Source organism: Nannobrachium achirus (genome assembly GCF_963921795.1).
Source record: "Nannobrachium achirus genome assembly, chromosome: 2".
In the NCBI taxonomy this organism is placed as follows: Eukaryota; Metazoa; Chordata; class Actinopteri; order Myctophiformes; family Myctophidae; genus Nannobrachium; species Nannobrachium achirus.
In genome coordinates, this window is record NC_137811.1 from 52,027,462 (window position 1) to 52,050,348 (window position 22,887).

General features: G+C 43.0%; 1 protein-coding gene across 1 annotated transcript in view; it reads right to left on the reverse strand.

Annotated features, from left to right (window-relative positions):
• Positions 1-1,337: 1,337 nt before the first annotated feature.
• Positions 1,338-22,887, reverse strand: part of vps13b (vacuolar protein sorting 13 homolog B) — a 495,502-nt gene continuing 473,952 nt past the window's right edge. Inside the window, exons 59-68 of the mRNA XM_080748468.1 lie at positions 22,166-22,628; positions 20,103-20,273; positions 19,543-19,771; positions 11,968-12,144; positions 11,490-11,660; positions 9,971-10,144; positions 6,341-6,443; positions 4,042-4,210; positions 3,529-3,609; positions 1,338-2,947 (exon numbers count right to left, since the gene is read on the reverse strand). Of these exons, the coding sequence (XP_080604594.1) occupies positions 2,699-2,947; positions 3,529-3,609; positions 4,042-4,210; positions 6,341-6,443; positions 9,971-10,144; positions 11,490-11,660; positions 11,968-12,144; positions 19,543-19,771; positions 20,103-20,273; positions 22,166-22,628 (1,987 nt within the window). The 3' untranslated portion in view covers positions 1,338-2,698. The remainder of the gene's footprint in view (positions 2,948-3,528; positions 3,610-4,041; positions 4,211-6,340; positions 6,444-9,970; positions 10,145-11,489; positions 11,661-11,967; positions 12,145-19,542; positions 19,772-20,102; positions 20,274-22,165; positions 22,629-22,887) is intronic.

Sequence of the window (22,887 nt, forward strand, 5' to 3'; positions counted from 1 at the left end):
CATTAGAGCTCGTAGATCTGCATTTCTTTCTGTACGTGTACACTTTTTTACGGTCGGGTTTGCCGCTCTGGCTTCACTGTGATGTCACACTAACAGAATCCCTTTTAGACAGTCATAGCTCAATGGATAGAGTGAAAGCCTAGTTAGTAGAAGGTTCCAGGTTCAAGTCTCAGTCAGGGTCACATGATCACCTGACATAAAAAAAAAGTCAAATTACAGTACTTGATATAAGCTGTAACTGTCCACATCTGCAGCATATTCACAGGAAGACAGACACTTCTTCTCCGATATCTTTTATAAATTAATGTCCTACTTTATCATACAACAGTGTCACACAAAAGCATCTAAAGTAGCAGATACACAAGCTTGAAACGTGGTGCGAACACGTTTTGAGCTTGTAGATCTGTTGCTTTTGCCATTTATTAATGTATTCTACCATGCTAACTACTATCATCTCTAATATTCTACCATGCTAGCTACTATCATCTATGTATTATCTATCATGCTAACTACCTGTCTATTGCAGTTCTCCACTCCTTCCTTTCTCTAGGCCCACCCCTTCCTCTCTTGTACTTAGGTAGAAAATGTCAGTACGGGCGAAGCCACACATGCGACGACTGGTGCATTGACCCCCATCCACTCCCAATGCTCCCATGTTAAAAGAATAACCCGGAAGAGGTCTTAGGTCTGTGATCGAAGAGCCCACAGGCTCTGTGGGGTCACAAGCTCTACAGGTTCAAGGTTCAGCACTGCTGTACTCTCAGTCGGTAGAGACACTCACTAACCAATGGGACAGTGTTGACACTCACAAGTGTGAAGGATATCAAAAATTTAAAAAAAATAAAAAGCGGGGGGTAGCGCCGTTGCAGGAAACAACGCTACGTCGCTGCAGTCTTCAGATATCTGGCTTCACCCTACTTCTTCCACCACTGGTGTGGTTAACATAGTGTAGACTGAAACACTAAGTCCCTTGTTAAACGGACTGACTGACAGTTCTCCTGCCTCTCCAGTTTCCGATGTCTTCCAAGACGATGTGACTGACATCTTGGCCTTCATGGACAAAAGCAGGATGACACAGCTACTGTATGTGCCAAATGCTATAGTGCAACTTTCATCTACTGTATCACTTTCTGTGTTTTAGCCTGAATGATGAAAGTTGATACCCCATGAACATTCTTCCAGTCTAAATAGAAAGTGTGCAATAGAACATGTTTGACTTTTCATAGGAAGATTTGCATTATCAGAGGAGGGCCAAAAAAAGATAGAAGCAGGTGTTGGAAGACAATGACATATAAAAGTTTTTTTATTATTACTTTTTTTTTTAAATAACGCAATATATTATAGATGTACCTACAACATAGGCATTATATTTGACAAAATGTAAAAATGTCTAAAGAGCTCGCAGTTATAACAATAAAGGCATATCTTTTTGCATCAAGAACAATTGGCATGAATGTAAGGTTACAAAGAACAATTATTTTCAAACAACCTCGGAAAATTCTCTCTCCCTCTCTATATATATATCTCTATTATTATTTTTAACAAAACATCATCAATTTGGTTGATGTCAAATGTCAATGTTTACAGTCAAAAAAGTATTTAATGTTCATAATATTGCACTTACATTGGCATCAGACAAGCACCGGGCTCATTCACAAGGGCTCATTCTGTCAACTTATTAGGCATTTGTATTATTATTATAAAAGAAAAAGACGAATAAGGCTTTGTGCAAGATAGGACCCCATGGTGTGTAGCATTCATTTTAGTCGTCTTTTTGGCGACACATTTCGTAGCACTGTTGTCATTAATTACAGGGTTTGTCTACACGCAGACACTAAAGATTGTGTTTAATAATTTTAGAGCTACAAACAAAACAAAAAACGTATTTGTAGTGGTTATTGTGAAAAATATACCAGTGAAAGATTATATCTGAGGTTCTCATACTATGGGCTGGGACCCTTTTGACACATTGACGGTTGAAAAAAGAAACATTTATAAAACTTGTACACACGATTCTCACATTGCAATTTGTTTGTGCCGTCCCATATACATGGGACTAGGAAGGGATTAGTCTATGGCACAATGGGCCTACATTGTGAAATCAAAGTGACAATACAAACATCAGAACAGCATTTGATGAAGTGTTGTAGGTTTGTGTGATTGGGTTGTTTAATAAGAGACGTTTTGAGAGGCAATTTATAATACAAAAACATACAAACATGAATAAATAATTCTCATTGGAGTCGATGGAGAAAGATGATAACCCTTGTCTAATGAGCCCCAGCTGCACATTGAAAGCACAAAATGTTGGTCAAAGAAGAAAAATAAGAAATGTTATCAACTTCTTTATGTTAGTGTTGTCCATGTACAATTATGAAATAATCTCTATTTATGTACTTCTGTAATTACACATACATCATCTTCATAAATAAATCTTAAACACTTAACATGTAAAGCCTCTTCCCTTTTTCAGTGGGTCCTGGAATCTAGAAAATGTAACTTTTAAAGGCAATTTGTGAGAATGGCCTCAACCCTAAGGAGCAGGTGACCATGTAGGAGTGGCAGAACCTTAAAGTGCTCTTTAACTCCTGTAAATATCTTTTGCATATAATCATTATCTGCTATCTAGATGGCAGCAAAAAAAAAGAAAAAAGATTCTGAATCAAAGACTGTTTAAATGTGTCTCTGTGTGTACTGGTCAGTGGAAGCCGATGCGTAACGCCTTGTTCTTGACTGTAGTGAACTTACTGACGAACACCCTGGCGAAGGCTGGTTCTACCAGATAGCGGTAGGATTTGGTGACAGACGGTGGTGCTTCGGCCAGCGTTACGGGGGGCTGGAGCTGCAGAGAGGCCACAGAGGGGGACAGATACTGGGAGGCACGAGTCACATAGTCCACCAGCCGGTGATACTGCTGCTCTGACAGACGCTCCCGACTGCTATCACCCTGCGGACAGAGGGAGAAAGGACCAACGTTATTAATTAACACACATTTTGATATCCCATAATATAAGGCTCTGTTCCATGTTCAGTGAGCTGAATTTTTAATTTTTACCAATCATAATACAATTTATCTTTATCACATATAACCAACCTTCATCTGACCTCGGTAAGAGGAGGACAGAGAGGGTAATAGCTTGTGCTTATTGCCATAAATTCCTTAGGGTTATACTGCAGCTAACCAGTCAGAGCAGCTAATGTGGCAATGGTCCTTCTGTGACCAAAAGACCTTCACTAGTTCACCAACTGGCTGCTGGCCAGCAGCACCTCCCATGTTTCAGTCAACTCCCCACAGAGAATTCTATTCGCCAGTTACTCGTAACCAGTAATGTTAATCTAACTTAAACTGTCAATCACCCATCAACGCACAAGGTTATCCAACCATACCTCGCCTATGGCCCGGGCTGATGCCAATTTGCCTATATTTAAGTTGTTTTGCTGTTGTTAACTGTAACTGACAAACAGCATACTTTAAATACAATCCATACAGCAAAGAACAACGAACAACAATTGTCAAGAGTGTCTCACCTCTGTGTCACTGGCCAGTGTCTGCTGCTGTAAGGTCAGTGTGAGCTGGCCCTGCTGTCCTGCCTCTTGTTGGCATTCCACCTATGTAGAGGAGAAGCTCTGGTTAACTGCATGTTAAGCTCAGTTACTGTATGTGGAAGAAACACAGCTAAAGAAACATTAACATTTTGATTTGTTTGTGTTCTTCTAACCAGACGTGCCATTCTGTGGGGAACATGTTCAAATAAAATCAATATAAAGTAACATTTATCAAACCAGGAAACATTCATGTTTCAAATAGTCTGGCTTTCATTTCATTGTCACCTCGTAATGACTATATGGTTGCACAGTGACGAAGACTTGGACCAAAACGGCTTTGGCTCCTTTTTTTTGCGCTTTTTTCCCCTTTCTTTTGGTGTGAGGACCTTATATTCTGCACCTCTTAATGAATGAAAAACACATCTGCAAAGCACTAAAAGAAAGCGGGCAGGACTTTTGTGCAGCTCTGGTGAAGAGGCGTACACTGTGAGGTACCTCAGTGATGGGGAAGGCTTGTTGCTGGGTGTCCTCACTTAGGCTGACCACAAACAGCACCTCTGAGGTGAGTAGCAGACAGCCAGCGTGCTCCTGTCCCGACCCGGTGACGATGGTCACCTCCAAGGCCATGTGGACCTCTGGCCTGCCCAGAGACTGCAGCATCTTCCTGTGGGCCCAGAGCAAGGTAGGGGGAAATAAAAACCCGGCATGTCAATAACATACCTACTATACATAATGTACAGGGTAGTGACTGTTAGGGGATAAACAGACACTCCAAAATATTACAAGCATCAGCATATTATAAATCTATATTATAAAATATAGATTTGGAGAGAACAGTACAGGAAGTGACCGCTTACCTAACCCATCCTACCCATCCTTACCTAAGCCCATCCTAGCAGTTAGGACTGCTCATGTGACACACACACACACACACACACACACACACACACACACACACACACACACAGCCAACGAAGAGCAAGGCACCCCATACCTGAGGGCTTTGTATTCGACAAATAATAGTATATAGGCTATATTCTATACTACAAGTTTTTTCCAATGACCCAGATGTTGTTCTCACGCTTCCAAGGGCCCCTCCGTGTGTGTGTGTGTGTGTGTGTGTGTGTGTGTGTGTGTGTGTGTGTGTGTGTGTGTGTGTGTGTGTGTGTGTGTGTGTGTGTGTGTGTGTGTGTGTGTGTGTGTGTGTGAGAGAGAGAGAGCGCCTGTGTGTCTGTGTGCACACTGCACTCGTACAATGTCTCATTCACTGAGCTTTTCACATAGAGAACAAGGCGAGGGGGCTAGACGGGAGCTTCTAGTTGACTACATCCATCTGTAAATAGCATTTTTATATTTATTTTTAGCAACCCACACAGGTAAGTAATCACTAAAACTCAGATATACATCCTTTTGCTTACTTCCATGCACTATGGCCCAACATAAATACACACTTGCAATGGGAGGTCAGGTCACATTAGATGTACACATTCTCTTTAGACATGAGACCACACAATGTGCCAGGCTATTTCACATGCACACAGGCACATGCAAGTGACCATGCGTGTCATGGTAGACGTATACATCCTGTGATTTAAGTAACTGCATGTGTGCTTCCTCCTACATGCAGGTTCGATATGTATGTATGGAATTCTGTACATGTGTTCAGCCATGATCCTATGACAGAGTGTGTTTATATCTGAAGACAGGTGTACAGGTGGTGGTGCAGCGGATGGTAAACTAGGCATACTTTGGTAGAGTGAGTTCTGTTCAGTGTTACTGTGTTGATTTAATGTGAACTTGGGCCAGCCTGGGCTACTTGTATTAGAGGAGATACCTTCTGTATACCTGATGAAAACCAGTTGGTTTTAAAGGCAGAACCTATAAAACTACACAGTGAGGCATTACGCCAACAGACCGGCATTCTTGTACTTTTCATTGGATTCTGATATGAACTCAACACACTGTCCGACTCCTTCAATGACTGTAGTTTAACATCATAGGTGTCATGTGTAATCACATGTGTCCTTGTTATACCCATTGATAGCTGACCCTGACTCCCACAGGTAGAAATTAATGTCCAACCATGTGGACCGAGTCGAACAACTGGACAATACTAAATGTTTTAAGATGTATGGGTGCCAATAGGATAATCAACCAATTTTCTACAATTCCTGAAAAGTGGCCTTTTTTTGGTCCAAGGTTGTAGTAATGTGCTCCACTGAGAGACCATGCAGGAAATTATGGGGAGACCAAATGGTTCACACAGTTCTGTGAATGTGCCTGCACTTCCTCCACATTCATATAATGAAGGAAGACCCAATGTTGACCCCATGATTGGCGCAGCATATACCCTCAATCTGTCTCTCCCACCTATGTCCAGCCAGGGAAGTTGTGTGTGTGCCCCTCCTCTATCTGATGGCATGGAGACATCTCTGGACAGACTCATAGTTAAACAGCCAGAACAGTTTCTAGCCAGGGGGCTTTGGCAGAGTGCTTATAAAAACCTTTTAACAGTATTGTACACGAACAGGGGAGTGGAGGCTGGCTGCCATGTGTGGGATAGCTTTCAGAGATCAAGGTCAAGGATCTTGCCAGACTCCTTTCTATAAAGGACAGTGGACCTTGCCCAAGGTTTTTCTTGTTTTGTTCTGAGAAGGTTCAGAGAGATGAGAGAGAAAACGGACAGAAGAAGTTCTGTTCTGGCTGTGTAGAAACCAACAAAACCAAAGGTGGTGCTGGACAAAAAATTAAAAAGTCAGTGTGCAACATTGATTGTAGGTGTCAGGGCTCTTACCAGACATATTTCAGATGGCTGTTGGGGGCCTGGGCAGACTTCTCCTCTGCAGGCAGGTAGAGCTGTTTAGGATGCTGCCACAGTCCTGCTCCATGTAGGATACCTGGAAGGGAGAGTGAATGAGAAGAAGCATCAGGATAGCTACTTTTGTATTTGTCAGGGACATGTGCATTATAAAGGTTTACAGTAATGCATGCATTTATCATGGTAAAGGCCCTTTCTCACTGTGCGCGATAACAATAACAAATATTGTTTTCCAATTGAAGTGGATGGTAGTGTCCACACCACAACGATAAAGCCGTCATAATTGATGTGAACGCCATATCGTTATCGTGCCCAGTGGGAAAGGGCCTTAAAACTAGGTTAGTTACACTTCTCCACTAAAGTGGCCCTACTGTATGTAACTTTTCTTTTAATCAATAAAATGTCATTTTGTTTTATCTGCATGGTAGAGTATGTTAATACAACTTATACAATTGGGGTGGTTGTATTTTGTCTCCCTGCTCTTCTATTGAGACATTTAGATCCTGTGTCTAGGTGAGACATGACCTTTAACACAATCCTGTTTCTGGTTTGGCACAATTTATTTTTGACCTGAATTTCAGGATTCAATTTATCCCCTGAGCAAGCAGGCAGGCTCTATTAGCTCAATGGTAAGACTTCCACCACTTGCACAGAAGAGCCAGGGTAGAAGAGGAATGTTACATGTAGTGCAGCTTTAACCAGACAATATGAGTCAAATTCATACTATTAAGACATCTGACTTAGAGCTAAAGGGTTTTTGGGCAAACTAACCATCATCATTAGCCCGACACTCCATTCCATTGGAGTGTCATTATTCCATGATGTCCATCATGCTTTCAGACTGTCCATTATTCAGTCTGAAAGCCCTCTCAGTGCAGCCGTTTTCTGAGATGGGGTGTGGCCATAGGTTTGGTGATTGGGTCATACTGGATCATCACCATCCCCATTGGGCCAGTTAGATTTCAACAGAGAAAACCCCGCCTTCGACAGTGTCACCAGACCCCTGAATATATATTATTCTTTAATGGCTGTGGCCAGCGATTCAGGGGCTGGAGCCAGGCTATGCCATCCCAAATACAGTACACATATACACTGGCAATCATATACATGTACTGTATTACTACTGTAAAGTGATTACTTTTCAAGGGTAATATTTCAGGGCAATGGCACTCATGCAAAGAGCTTCTTTCTCTTTTGTTATGATGTAGTAAAAAAAGAAGATTTATTTTTTTACAATATAGTGTAGTATTACGATGACCTTTCTTTTTACAAGATAGTATAAATGTAATTTTAACTACGGTACTCTTACCCTTCTTTGGTGAATACCCAGGCGCCCCGGTTTGAGTTTTTCTCTTTTTACAACATACTGTAGTACATTATGACATTCTTTTTATTAAGATATACAGTAGTATAGTGCTATGACATTGTTAAGAATAAACATGGGTGATGCCGTATATATATATATATATATATATATATATATATATATATATATAATATACACACATACATGTATTGGGTTTAGTTTTGAGTTACACGGTTCCATTAACCACACAATAGGAATCATATCAAGATATTTGACTTGAAACCAAAGGATGTTTGGCAAAACCAACATAAACATTAGCTGTGGTACAAGCGCCACCACCCTGCATCTATCATGCAGAATTACTGTCAGATTTCTCTTTTCCTCATCAGGTCCACTGAAGCAGTGATGCATCAACCATGTAAAGAGACTTTGTATAATAGCTCCATCAGTGTCTGTCAATATGGTACAAGTTGATCATCTATGTGCCTGTGGTCACCCGCCCTCCATTCCAGTGCTCACATCAGTAGAGCAGCAGTGGCAGTGAGCCAGTGATGTCATGGAGTAGTTAAAACACAGCTATAAAGAACAAAGTGAGCCCTGCTCATGATGTCACCACATTGGTACTCTGGAACGCAACACAGATCCGCGTGGGCATTTGTCCTACAAGAGGGTGTGTGTGTGTGTGTGTGTGTGTGTGTGTGTGTGTGTGTGTGTGTGTGTGCGTGCGTGCGTGCGTGCGTGCGTGCGTGCGTGCGTGCGTGCGTGCGTGCGTGCGTGCGTGCGTGCGTGCGTGCGTGCGTGCGTGCGTGCGTGCGTGCGTGCGTGCGTGTGTGTTAAGATCTGGTGTATTAATCCCGCATGTACTGTATATAATGCGCTAACTTAATATGTAAGCTGCAAGTGTATTCAGTGAATCCTGCAGAGCCAGTGCACTGTGTTTAAGTACCAGCAATGAGTATGCACTTGTTTTTGTGTAAGCACGTGTCCATATATATCTGCATATTTAACTTTGGACATTGTGTGTAGTATGTATGGTTGTGTGAGCTGAGCATACACATGTTGTGTGTGTGTGTGTGTGTGTGTGTGTGTGTGTGTGTGTGTGTGTGTGTGTGTGTGTGTGTGTGTGTGTTCACTCCAAGCCTGCTAAGCCAACAGTGCACACTGGGCCAGGTAGATTAGAGCCGGCCCCCAGGGAGCCATCGCTCTTACACGGAGCTGTGCACCTCATTGGCAGTTTATGTACTGTAGCAATGACCTGTTAACGCCAACGCACACCACCCCCTCTTCCCTCTCTCACCTCCTCCTCACCCCCCCCCCCCCCCCCAATCTCCCTCTCCTGCCCCTTCTCCCTATCTCCAATAAAACACAAACCAACTCCAGGGGAACAAACTGTGCCTGTGTGTGTATGTGTGTGTGTGTGTGTGTGTGTGTGTGTGTGTGTGTGTGTGTGTGTGTGTGTGTGTGTGTGTGTGTGTGTGTGTGTGTGTGTGTGTGTGTGTACATGTACGTGTACGTCAGAGGGCCTTTCAACAGCTCTGTCCTGGGCCCCTCACTACAGAAGGCCTGGCCTAATAAACACTTGGCTCCTGCCTGGGGCCAAGTAGAGGGAAGGGGAGAGATGGCCTGTACACCGATGGATTTCTGAAGCTCCTGATGCATTCACTATGATTCATGGATGTTTGTTAGAATACCATTGCCCAAGGCTTTATGGACACAGCAGGTGTTCATTGTTGTGTTGGATAATAATGTTGAGCTTTTCTCTACACCTCATGTTAGTGTCTAGGTGATGAAAGACACTGATGGTGCATGTGTGCGAGTGTGTTTCAATGTTAACCACCTAGACATTAGAATCTGTAAAAGGCTTTCCCAGTGTATTGGCTTTATAATAGGCTTTATTCTTATTTTATTTATTTTTGAAGACTTTGGGGCTTTTATGTCTTTATTGATAGGACAGTAGAATGCCAGGAAACGGGGGAGAGCGATACGTGGAAAAGGTCGTCAGGATCGGGAATCGAACCGGCGACACCGCCAGGCATCCACGCCCACGCGGCAATGCCCAAGTGGCATGCGCCCGGACCAGTAGGCCAGCGGACGCCCCTATTCTTATTTCTAAAACATCGTTTCATACTAAAAGAGGGCCAAAGATTCAGTTTGACTAGTTTTATGCTGTCATTTAATAATGTAATATAAGTAATACTTGAATATTTAAACTCAACTCAAAACGCAATTTTACGTTAATATTTTTTAGTTTGAGTTTGAGTTTCCTTCCCACAGAGCATCCAAAGACCATCATAACTCACCGTAACCAGTCTGAGAGACCAGCTCGGCTGCTCCTCCGATAGGCTTGGTGAAAACGCCCACGATGCCTTTCCCCACCCCAGAGATGACTCCCTTGGCCGTGCTGCCACCACTCTGCATCTCCCAGGTTCTCTGGAAGTTCTGCATGGGCTGGTCCACAATGCCTGCAATCGCTCCTACAACAGCAAGAAAGTATTGTTACTGATTAAGTCACCTGCCTGACTTGAAGAAACATGCATCATAATACAATGGAGACTATGTAGTCATAATACACTATAAGATTACCAGTAAGTCATACTATATACATACTACTATAAAACAATTGTGACTTGATGACTTTATTTCTAAAAGGGGGTTTGAAACTTTATATATTGGTAAAATCTGCTTTGTTTGAGTCCATTTATGTTCTAAAAGGGTGACTTTGAGACTTGTTTCACAGTGAAATGTAAGTCAGCGAGGAGACTATGTTTTGTTCATCAATTTCTAATCAACAGAAGCTATTGAAGATATCGCACCTATTTGGAGTTACAGCATGGCAAGCCAAACCTCTAAGGGTAATTTTACAGTAAATGATCCAAAGTTCATATAGTGCTATATAATATGCTATAACAGGCTATAATAGGTCACTCACATAGAGGCACACACGAAAATAACTATAATACGTTATTTTATATCCCCCCCAAACAAATGCACACCTCATAACTAAGGCTATAGTCCTTCTTTCCTGTATCTCTGTTCATTGTCTCCATCCAAATAAAGCAGGAATGCTGAAATCCCCAAATGCCATATTGGAATATTCCGACAGAAATAATAGAAAAAGTAATCTCACCAGGGAATTCAGACGTGGTTTATGCTGTTAAACCAAAAATGTATCAGTCATTTTATATACTACGCAGATGGGGCACCTAATATTCAGTAAATCTCAGGAATTCTAATCCTCTATAACCCAGAGCAGCTGTTTGGTTTGAATAACACTGTTTTTTGACTGTCGAGACAGACTTGAGTGTTACTGACCTCTGGGTGTTTATTGGGACCCTGCTGTTCTGTCTAATACTATGCTGTCTCATAGTGTACTCTTGTTCATTCGATAGACAGCGCATGTGTGTGTGTGTGTGTGTGTGCGTGTGTGTGCGTGTGTGCGTGTGTGCGTGTGTGCGTGCGTGCGTGCGTGCGTGCGTGCGTGCGTGCGTGCGTGCGTGCGTGCGCGTGTGTGCGTGCGTGCGTGTGTGTGTGTGTGTGTGTGTGCATGTTCACTCGTATGTATTTAGGTGTGTGCACGTGTGTCTCCCGTGTGGGCAAAAATATGTCGTTGTTGTCAGGTGGAAACCTTGTATGTCCAAAATCGTTTGTTTTGTATTTATCATTTTAAAAATGATTTGAAGTAGTGAAAATAGACGATCTACAAGCACACAACGCCTCGCACCAGGGCTGTGCTTTACGTAAAAACGTATAAATATGAATCTCGGAGATACAAGGTTTCTGCCCGACAGTGACGATGTATTGCTGTGTGCACATGCATACCCAACAGGCTGATGCCGAGCCGTGAGAGGCCTTGTCTCAGGCCGTCTCCCAGGCTCTCGGGTAGCTGCCGTCTCCACTCCTCCTGTCTGGTGTAGTGTTCCTCGTCCAGGGACAGACGGTCCATGTTCCTCGCCAGACTGGTCGCTAGGTTGGTGATCGATGTCAGAGTGCCTGGAGAGGGACACCGACTGTCTCAATTTGAAATTCAAAGTAGGGCTGTCACGATTATGACATCTTACATGACGATTAATTGTCACTCAAATAATTGCGATTGACGATTTAATTGTGTTTTTGTGTGTTTTGCTGATCTACAAGCTCACAACGCGTCGCATCGCTTGTAGCTTGTAGATTATGTCAAATAATTGCGATTATGTCAAATAATTGTGATTAGGGAATTATGAAATACTTGTGACAGGCCTAGTTCAAAGTTCAACACAACACAAACAACAACTTTGAAGGTTTTGGATGTCACTGTTACCCTTGGAGATGTGTTTGACAAAGGAGGTGGTTCCTCTGGACACCCCGCTGACGAAGGCCCCAGGCCCGCGGGTCAGACCCTCATAGGGCAGGCGGAAGAAGTCCGACACCCCGTTACCAATGCTCCGTACCAGGCTGGCAGGACTGCCTAGTATCTCCAGAGATCCCACCACCCAGCCTGAATCAAAGGAGACAACACACAGAGACAGGCTCAGAATCCTGTTTGTACTATTATTATCTATTGCAGGGGTTTTCAAAGTGGGTGACGGTGACGGGGCACCCCGGGGTGCCGCGACGGCAGTCCAGGGGTGCCGCGAGATAATATGATAATATTTGGAATTTATTTGGACACAAACGTATTTTCAGTCAGTTCTAACCAAAATGGCTATTATGTCAACGTTTTCCTCGCAACATAATCACTAAAATATCGTCACTGTCGGGCAGAAACCTTGTATCTCCAAGTTTCAAATGTGTATGTCTTTTGGTAAAGCAAAGCCCTGCTTCATCATACAAGACTGTCGCACAAAACTAGTGAAAACAGCCGATCTACAAGCACACAACGCCTCGCGATGCGAGGAGTTGTGTGCTTGTAGATTGGCTGTTTTCACTAGTTTAGTACATTTTATAGATGATAAATACAAAACGAACGGTTTTGGACATACAAGGTTTCCACCCGACAACGACGATATGCTATAAATATAAGGTGCTGGGAGTGAAAATTATAATGTAGGGGTGCCTCGGATTAAAAACATATTCATGGGGTGCCCTGAGACAAAAAAGTTTGGGAACCCCTGATCTATTGTACTGACTCTAATGCTTTTATAAAAGGTGCTGAGCCCTTGTGGCTCATTCTGACTGAGACCGCTTGCAAGCCCAAGTGAACGTTCAAATAAATTACCAAAAGAGGTTTCTCTTGTTTGTGATACTTTATAGGTACATTTTACATCCTAACACTTCATCACTAATTTCTCCACGTTTAAATGGTATATTGTTGCAAATTGTAAATGGTACAGCCTGTGACAGGGGCAGTAACAATCCTTGGTCAGAGGACCTCAGAGACCTATTGGTGATGTAAAGATTGAGTAAACCACTAATATAAGCAAGTGCCTGACCATGCAGATCTCTATGGGTGATCAAAATAATCACTGCTTAATTTGTGCCTAATTATGCAGTATTGTGGACTTCTTAAGAGGACCGCTTGTGTTGAGGTTTTTATTTGTGTGCAAACAATGCCATAAAAGATCTGACGATGACTTAGAAGGACCAGGGCACCGCAGTAAGATCATTTAATGATCTACATGGCAACATTAGTTTATAATGGAGCACGGAAGATATTTTTGACCCCATAGTATCTTACAATAAATGCGAGAAGTCTCTGCGTGCGTGTCTGCGTGTGTGTGTGTGTGTATGTAATCTGCGTATCTCGTGAACCGTTCGTCCCACCGGCTTCAGATTTGGCCCGACGCGCGGTTTTCCCGAACCGGTGCGAAACGTTCGGAATCTCTGTATGCGGAGATGATTGTTGACATCAGGCTGTTTCTGAGGAAACCAGCGCAAGCGCTGACTCATTGTGACATCACATCATAAAAGGCTCTGACATCACGTATGCCACATGGACACTGGCAAAGGTCAAAACGGGTCCTATGTCAACAGGTATAATGAGGTTTGCATTAAAGGGTGGGGCATTCATTTCCTATTTCAAATTCGGCACGCGCATTCCCTGCCGCAGCAGGTAGTGCAGTGCCCGGCCTCGACCCGACCCGATACGTGATTTTCCGGAACCGGCATGAAAGGTTCGGATACTGATGTCTGACATCAGGGTTTTCCGGAACCGGCACTGTGTCTGCAGAGATCTCCATATATGGCCATAAAATGGACGCAGACAGACAGATACAGATATCTCCATATATGGGCATAACATGGACGCAGACAGACAGATAACTCCATATATGGGCATAAATGGAAACAGGCAAACAGATGGTCAAAACGGATCCTATGACAACAGGTATAATGGGGTTTGCATTAAAGGGCGGGACATTCATTCTCTATTTACATCGTTCCCGAGTTGGCCAGGTTGCCGACTAGACGCTCGGCCCTTGTACACTACATGAACATAGCTGCCGTGTGCACAGTGCACACCCATACACACCTGTTCTTACAAGAAATGCCTCCCAGGAGGTGTAATCCACACATAAGCTTCTATAGAGTACATGTACCTCAACTACTTTTCCTGCCAAAAGCAGCGCTCCGAGGACACACTCTCCCATTCTAATAAACAATGTACACAGTCAAACTTTAAGACTGTGGGGCGGACGTCAAAGTTAAACTGCTTTATGACCATGTTAACTCTCTGTAAGAGCTTTCTCCATGCGATGGTCCACACAGAAACACCAACGGATGCATTGCGTACCCACACACACACACAAGTATACAGGCCAGCAGAGGCACAAGCACGTTAGCAGGCAGACACATGCACATGCACTCTCTCTCTCTCTCACACACACACACACATACACACACACACACACACACACACACACACACACACACACACACACACACACACACACACACACACATTCCTGAATGAAATCATGCAAAATGTCCCAACTAGATTTATTGCATTCTACTATCTCACCTCTCTCATTCAGCCATGCGGGCCACTTCAGATGGTACGGCTCATTGATATTTATGCACTGACAATTGCATCACAAAATCAAATAGCCATTTCTCTAGCCGCCAGACCGCTCTGCTCTTATTCCCTGTCAATTTCTGTATGAGTGATGGGCTCTAATGGTAGGAAATGGGTTCCAGTGGGGCCCAGTGTTCTTTTCTGCTTTACATGCTCTTCCAGTTGTGGTTTTGGTAGAGCATAAAATCCTGACAGGAGCTGATGTTTACAGGCCTGAGTCATGGCGACACACATCCTGAAATGAGCGTGCACGCACATGTGTGTTTATCTGTGTGTACGCTGTATATGTGCATGCACTTTTATGCGTCTGTGTATGTGTCCATTTGCACTATGTCCTTGCCTTGTGGGCATGTGTGTGTTCGTGCCCTTGTGGTGCCGTGCATCCTAAAGCTAATCAGTCCCAGAATGCAATGCTTCCCGTAAACCTTAACGGTGCGATGGCTCAGGTAGAGGAGCCCACAGTGAAGTGACAGGTTGAAATATGAGCAGAAACAAGGGCTCTAACGAGAGACAGCAGTAAGGAAGCAACCAGCCATGAACAGTGATTTCTGAGGTGGAAATGACTTGGTTAAATCATACCATGTGTGGAACATAATGGACGATAAGGCACGTGACTATATAGAATGATGATGCAGGACCACGGCACTGTATGGCACTGGTTCTGAACCTGAGTGTGCAAATATAACCAGTGTCAAGAGATAAATTAAGGATTTTAGGATTTAGGATTATACAGCATAGATTGGGGTCCCAGAGATGAAAATGGTATCAAATGGGCAGTGTTGTACCCGAACGCGTTCAATGAACGATCGTTCACGAACACGTTCATATTTTGGGGCGAACGTGAACTGAACGTTCTTTGTTTTCCGCTTGATGAACGCTATTGTCGAACGCGTTCATTCTGACGTCCATGAACGGCGCTCGGCGGCTAGTTCGCTCGTACGGTCCGCGCCTCCGCGGTCTTCTGTCCTCATGTCTTTCTTTTCATTCACATTTCACATTATGCTCCAATAATACCCAGCTGCAAGACCTCGCGATGAGCAGACTGAGCGCCTCGGTGCGCTCACTGCGTTGGGTCTGGGTGCTTCTCTTCCTCGTTACGTCTCGCAAGTCGCAACGCAAGTAAAGCCTGACTACTTCGCTGTATGACCTGTGTGTGTTGCATGCCGAAAATAGCTGATCTGCAAGCTCACAATGCGTCACATCCACAAGACAATGTGAGCTCTTAGAGCAGCTATTTTAACCAACGCTTAAACATGCAGATGGGCACGACGTTTAGAAACCTCTGACTTCACAATAAGCCCCTTTTTGACTGCGGCTTTAGCAACACACCATACCACACCACACCACACCACACTACACCACACCGCACCACATTAAAATATCTACATTTTCCATTACACAAACGTAGCCCTATTGGTAAGAAACAAATTGACCCTTAAATGTGATTATAATACAATATAAATGTGTATTACAACTATCCTAAATTATAATACACTATAATGGATTATAAATGTGATTATAATACACTATAAAGTATTAACTCTTTGAGTGCCCCCTTTTTCACCACTAGAGGGCCCCAATGACCAGAGAATTCTACTTAGACAGTGCTGGTATATGCACAAGCCCTGCAGCCATGACATGCCTGAACACTTTCCTTTGTGCATGTACAGGAAGAGGATGAAGTTAGCTTGAAGTTAGCTATTGGCTACCAAGCATTTTAGAAGATCTATTTTCTGCAATTTAGCCACGATTAAACCTTGCACACCTCATGCATGGGAAAAAAACAGAGAAGAATGAGCTCTAAAAAATCCAATGCAATCCTGGATTGCATTGGAGTGGATTTGTGCAGTTTGTTCACAGCTTTCAAACAAAAAAATCCGATTGGAAATCCGTTCAGGCATTCTTGAGATAATAGCCATTATGTTTTACATGTTATGTAAACAAAAATGGCTGCCCTGTATGTTAGATGGGGTTGTATGGGGGTGGAACATGCAAAATCGCGATTGAAATCATGTTCACCAGATTTGATGGGGTCCAAAAAAAAATTTTTTTTTTTTTCTTTTTTTTTTTTTAAAGCCGAACTAGTTCGGGATCGGCACTCTGCGATACGATAATAAAGCCGAACTAGTTCGGGATTGGCACTCAATGAGTTAATGTATTACTATGATAATTATAATACACCATAATAGATTATGATAGTGGGTATAACACAATAGAATCTATTATCATGTATTACACCTATATCCTGGTGGTCTAAATGAAAAGTCAGTGAGTGGTCAGTCATTATGAGGGTGCAGGAAGACTGGGCACTAGTGGTGGGCACCTAAATATTGTGGGCTCTTCAATGTTAAGTTGGATGAAATACGGTAATTGCTGTGTGTGGTTCTATTTGGGCTGTGTCAATAATTTTGACAAATAATAGCTTGCAGCAACGTAAAAAAAACAACAACAAAAAACAAAAAACATTTGAATAGCCAAAAGTATAAAAATATTATGGTTAAAAAAAGAACTAAAAAGAACTAAGTTAGTTCATTTTGGGGAACCATGAACTTTAGTTCAAAATGTAGAATTGTGAACTAGAAGTGTTGAACTTGAACTTGAACTAGTTCGTTTTAAAAGTGAACTTTCCCAACACTGCAAATGGGGAGTATGTGGCCCATATCAAACTGGAGGTCCTTGAAATTATAAAGGGCGAGAATCATTGAACTAAACTATACTGCAACCCTAATCTACACTGTTTTGTTCCATTTGTACAGAGAGTTACAGACCCATAGGGTCCCAGTTGTACCACTGGTGGACCTCGGACCTGACGTTAAGAACGAGTGCTGTATGGGAGCTTGCACACTCTGACCCAGGTGTAATGGTCCGTTCATAATGCAAAGCTTAAAATGCACAGCAAGGGGCAAGTCAAAATGTCACAGCACACCTGTATTCATATCTTTTGAATTGACTAATTCCAAATAAAAAGTTTAACCACTTAAAAACATTGCTGTATAGAGTGTTTTACTTTTAATTGTGCAGGCATCAGACTGTAAAAAGCCTGATTTCCCCCCCCCCCCACGTTTCCTTTAATGTATGGCCTGCCCCCACCTGTAAAATATTTAAAAAAAAGAAAAAAAAGAAAGAAAGAAAAAAAAAAGTTATGCCTATTATGGCATGCCCTAAAATAGAGAATGCAGGTTGAACTTGGTTAAACACTTGTTTTAGGGTATAGAGTTTGCTAGCCTGGAAACCAGACCAATCTTCCAGTGATCTTTTTTTTTTAAATAAACTCGGCAGCAGTGATATTAGTCTGGCCATACTAGGCTAAGAGTTTGCCTCTGTATTGGGAAAGTTAAAAGCGAGGACAGCTGTCATACAGCTCTTCTCAAAACCATCCTGTGGGCTGGATTGGACCCCATCATGGGCTGCATTTGGCCCGCGGACCGCCAGTAACTAGTTTAACTGTTGTCTGTGATGGAGTGAGACGATGAGATGATATCCTGTGTACACAGGAAAGGCAGTGTCTCGCCTCAGCTCACATCCTGTCAGTGAGTCTTCCTAATGGTCATTTTTTGCATAAACCGTTTTCTACATCTCCACACATTCGGTTGTAAATCATTTGACATCAGACGCAGACTATCAGCTACAATTTAAAGTATGTATCCGAATGCTTCTGGCGTGAATATTAAAACGAAAGTGCACGCAACATTATCAGTCTAGTGTTAATGCATATAGCACATGCTATACCCTGCTGGTGTTATCGTCAGGTGAAGTGGGGGAGTGTAAACCTTGATTCATGCAGAGCTGCGTGCCGGGGTCACCCACCGAAATGAGACGAAACACAAACTCACAATGCGTCGCAAGGTAGAGATCTTCACGGGTCCAAAAAATCGTCCCGAAATCGAAATGGAACGTCAAATTTCGACCGATTCCGACCAGTTCCGAAATAATAATCAAATTACAAAACCAAACCCGAGTGGCCCTGTAACGGTCTCCTCCGATTCCGTCCCGTTCCGACTGACTTTCTTTTTTTACAGACCGATACCCGTGACCGAAATCCTTTTATTTCCGAGGTTCCGAGAGACCCGACCATTTAATCATTAAAATCATTAAAACCCTCTTTCATGTAACTCACTGCAGCGCTGTTAACTGATTGACAGGCAGAAGAAGGCTGCCAAGGAATCTATAATATTAAGATCGAAACAAAAGCCAGGGATAAAGGAATACTTTTAGGCTATTTTCTAACTACAGAGGTATGTCATTTTCGGTTTGTTTGACATGGTTTAACTTATACGCAGTTGCGGGTGCTTTCTCATCATTACACACGTACCAAGATCTTTTCCCCCCGCTGTTAAACTGATCCTAGACCAGCATTATCATCTTACTGTTACACAGCCATTCATCTCGCTGCCTCACGGCTAACAGACCTGATCCTAGGTCAGCCTAAACACAGCACACACATTAAACAGAACTCCAGTAGTTTGTTCCTTATAGCGCACGCCAGCGCGCACACACACATTGATTGATTGCTTTACAGTTTGCATAAAAAAGCAGAAAATACACATATAGTACGGGTCCTCTCGGGTCCTCTCGGGTAATACACATAATGATCGACAGCCTCGTGTTCCGAGGGAGATGCGGCCATTCCGACCCGGCTCCGAGTGACTATGATAAAACACTGACCGAACCCGGTACGGGTCTCTCGGGTCCTCGGGTAATTTCGAGGTCGGGTCCCCCGTGAAGATCTCTATCGCAGGGCCTGTAGATCGGCTATTACCCGTGCGCGACACCAGCGTGCAACTAATAACAAATCACTCTTTAGATAGGAGATATGTAAGAGAGAAAGAGGGAGAGACAGAGCGCGCGCGAGAGAGAGAGAGAGAGAAGCCCTCTACTACTCACCAGCTCTGAAGAGGGCACCAGCAGCGTAATGCATGGCCAGAGCGTGGACCAGCTGCCTGGGTGTGGTGAAGACAGGCCCTCTCTCAAACAGGGAGAAGGACAGAGGCGTGTGGTCTGAGGCGATGTACAGCTTCAAGGAGGCATGGATGCTGACCAGCAGGTTGACTGGCTGAATGGCCAGACTCTGTAGACGCACCGGATGGACCAACGCCTGTACCGACTGAACCACCTAATGACAACCACAGCATGGGAGAATACAATTAATGTCAACGACCACCCTAGCGGTTAACAGTAAGAACCAATACAGTAATAGTCATTATAACAGTATATCTTTTCTTCAAAATAGTTATCTTGAGTCAAAGATAAGCACAACATGAATAAGTCCACATGGGATGTAAGCAGGTAGGTACCAAAATGTATAAGTCCTGATGAAGATCTGAAATGATTAAAAGGTTGACGACGCAATTAAATTTTTCAATTAGGTTTTTCAGCATTATCAGTGTGCAGACTCTATTCTCTTTTATGGCCTAAATGTAACCCTTCTATTACAAGTAGAACACCTGTTCAGGGAGGACTGGAGCACATCCGTTCCCAGGCTCTCTGCAGCCGCTGACTTGTGCAGGGGTGGATGCCAGGGCAGTGTTGGGGATATAAGTGTGGAACAGGGTCTTGATGTAGTAAACAAAGGTATCCTCCACGTAGAGCCTGGCAGGCTGCATCTGCAAGGTGACCTGGAAGGCACAGGAGATAGGTTGGATACCCTGGAAGCCTTCTACACCCGGTAGTAAAGATCATAGGTGTTCATTCAACTCTGAAATTGTACAAATGTAACCAAGTGGACGATTTGTTCTTGTGACATCATTTTATTGTTGTTATTATTATATTTATGTTTCCTGACCTCAATTAAACCCCCAAAAAACTGTTTTTAGTTGATTTTATTTGGTTTGGGGTTTTCTGAAAAATTAGGCTCAGAAAAGTGAAATGATAGGCCCTGGACTTAGATGTCACAGTCCATTAATCCCGCCCCCTTTCCGCCCAGCCCCTCCCCTTTCTTTCTCCCCCTGGGGTGGGGGGGGGGGGGGAGAGCAGAGGCGATGATTGACAGGCTAAATCCCTCAACAGTGACACCCGCAGGCAAATCGATTTGATTTTTCATTGCAATTGAAAAGGACTTAGACTTAGACTGGTTCTCAGACTTTTTGGGCTTCAGTACCCCCTTTTCCTGATTGCTGAATCCTAGTACCCCCTTTAAAGGACAACTTTGTTTTTTTACAACAAGGGTTCATATTTTAGATTGTAATTAGAGAAAAGAAAAAGTGAGAGTTAAAATGTTTTCATTTGCTTCGTTCTATTGTTTTAGCGCGTTTACCGTGCTAAAATGTGGGGCATGCGTACACATGGGGGCATGCGTACAAGTAGCTAAATGTGTATTTTTAGACACAATAAGCCATCAGTTTCTTTATTTCTTTTTACAGTAACACGTCTAGCTCCCATAAGTCACATCCAACCATGAAAGGTTGCGTTGTATCTTGGGAATGGGCTTATTATGTGTAAAATTACATATTTAGCCACTTGTACGCATGCCCCCAATGACTGAAATAAGAATCTCTAAAACAATAGAAAGAAGTAAATGAAATCAATTTAACACTCATCTTTTATATTATTTAATTATAATCTAAAATATGAACCCTTGTTGTAAAAAACTAAAGTTGTCCTTTAATGGACAACAACATTTTGACTAGAAAATACTGACAGTCCAGTTTTTACGTCAATATGTTGAAAATAAAAGTAAGTAGCCTGTTTTCTATTTCTAACAGAAAAATTCATACTTAATTTGGTTTAAAGCTATACAGAGCAGCACGTTCACATACATTTGTCAATGTTTTATCATTAAACATAACAGTAAAATAAATGTTTCCATTTTCCATGTTCTTTCAAGTACCCCTAGGGGCCCATTTGAGGAACACAGAGAGAAGAAAATGTGTTACCGGTGTGGATTTTTTCAGTTTAACCTTTTAATACACGTTTGAAGGACCATGATAAAGACTTTTATGTTTTGTAAAAACAGCATGTCATGAGAGCTTTAAATGAACACCTAGGATTTTATTGGGTACCATCTTCTGGCAGTAATCCCAGTAAATAATAGTCTAATCCAGTGGTTCTCAACATGTGGGTCGGGACCCCCAGGGAGGTTGCCAAATTATTTTGGGGGGTCCCCAGATGATTAAAGGGCCACTTCACCTCTGGCTTGAACAAAACAAATAACTCAGGATTGTGTTGATCGTGTCCCAAACAACAATAAAATAAGATAGGGTTGTCCCAGAGGTGAAGTGGCCCTTTAACTTAATGTGCTAAATTGTTTTCTCACTCAACAGTAAACGAACCAGCATAAAGTATAAGTGTATGGAGGGTATCTGCACATTTCTAAAGTGACAATTTAATTGTGAAAATAGTCGATCTACATGCTCACAACGTGAGGCGTTGTGAGCATGTAGATCTGCTAAGTTCACAATAGAACCGTGTTATACAAAATGTAATGATGTCCCCAGTTAAAATATGATTATTTAGGGGGTTTTGCGGCCTGAAAAGGTTGAGAACCACTGGTCTAATCTAGCAGACCAACCTGCTCCATGGTGTGTCTGTCTCCAGCCAGAGTGAGGGCCAGCTGCAGGAAGCAGGAGCGTTTGAACTCCTCCAGGGCTTCTGGGGAAACGGTGGGGTTGGCGTCGCTGCTCCATGGATCCCCAGTCTCTGCGACCCCCCTCTCCACCTGGCACAGCAGCACCGGGAAGTGGAAGCTGGCACGGTTGTACAGCTGGTTGTCCACTTGGAGACTGGCACAGTGGAGCTCAATCAGACAGGCTTCAGACATTAGACCAGAGATGGTAGCAGCGGTGGTCACACCGGTGTGGTCTCCGTGCTCAGGGGGGGGCAGCCACGCGGGTGCGGGAGCCAGGCTGAGGAGCACTTTGGATAGAGTGAGCCTCAGCAGCTCCACGGAACCAGAGGGACTTGTGATGTCATCACTCAGAGCCACACTGGCCTCACTGAGGAGAACCCTGAAGGCCAGATTCTGACTGGAGGACCTGGGGGAAAAAAGAACACACATGTAAATATTAAGATATGCAATTGTAGTCAGTTTCATTTAAAGGACAACTTTGTTTTCGTATTTTAGATTGTAATTAGAGAAAAGAAAAGATGAGTGTTAAACAGTTTTCATTTACTTCTTTCTATAGTTTTAGTGGCCCCTAACCACTGAAATCAAAGTAATTAAAATCGCTAAAATGATAAAAAGCAGTAAATGAAAACATTTAAACACTCATCTTTTCTCTAAATCTAAAATAT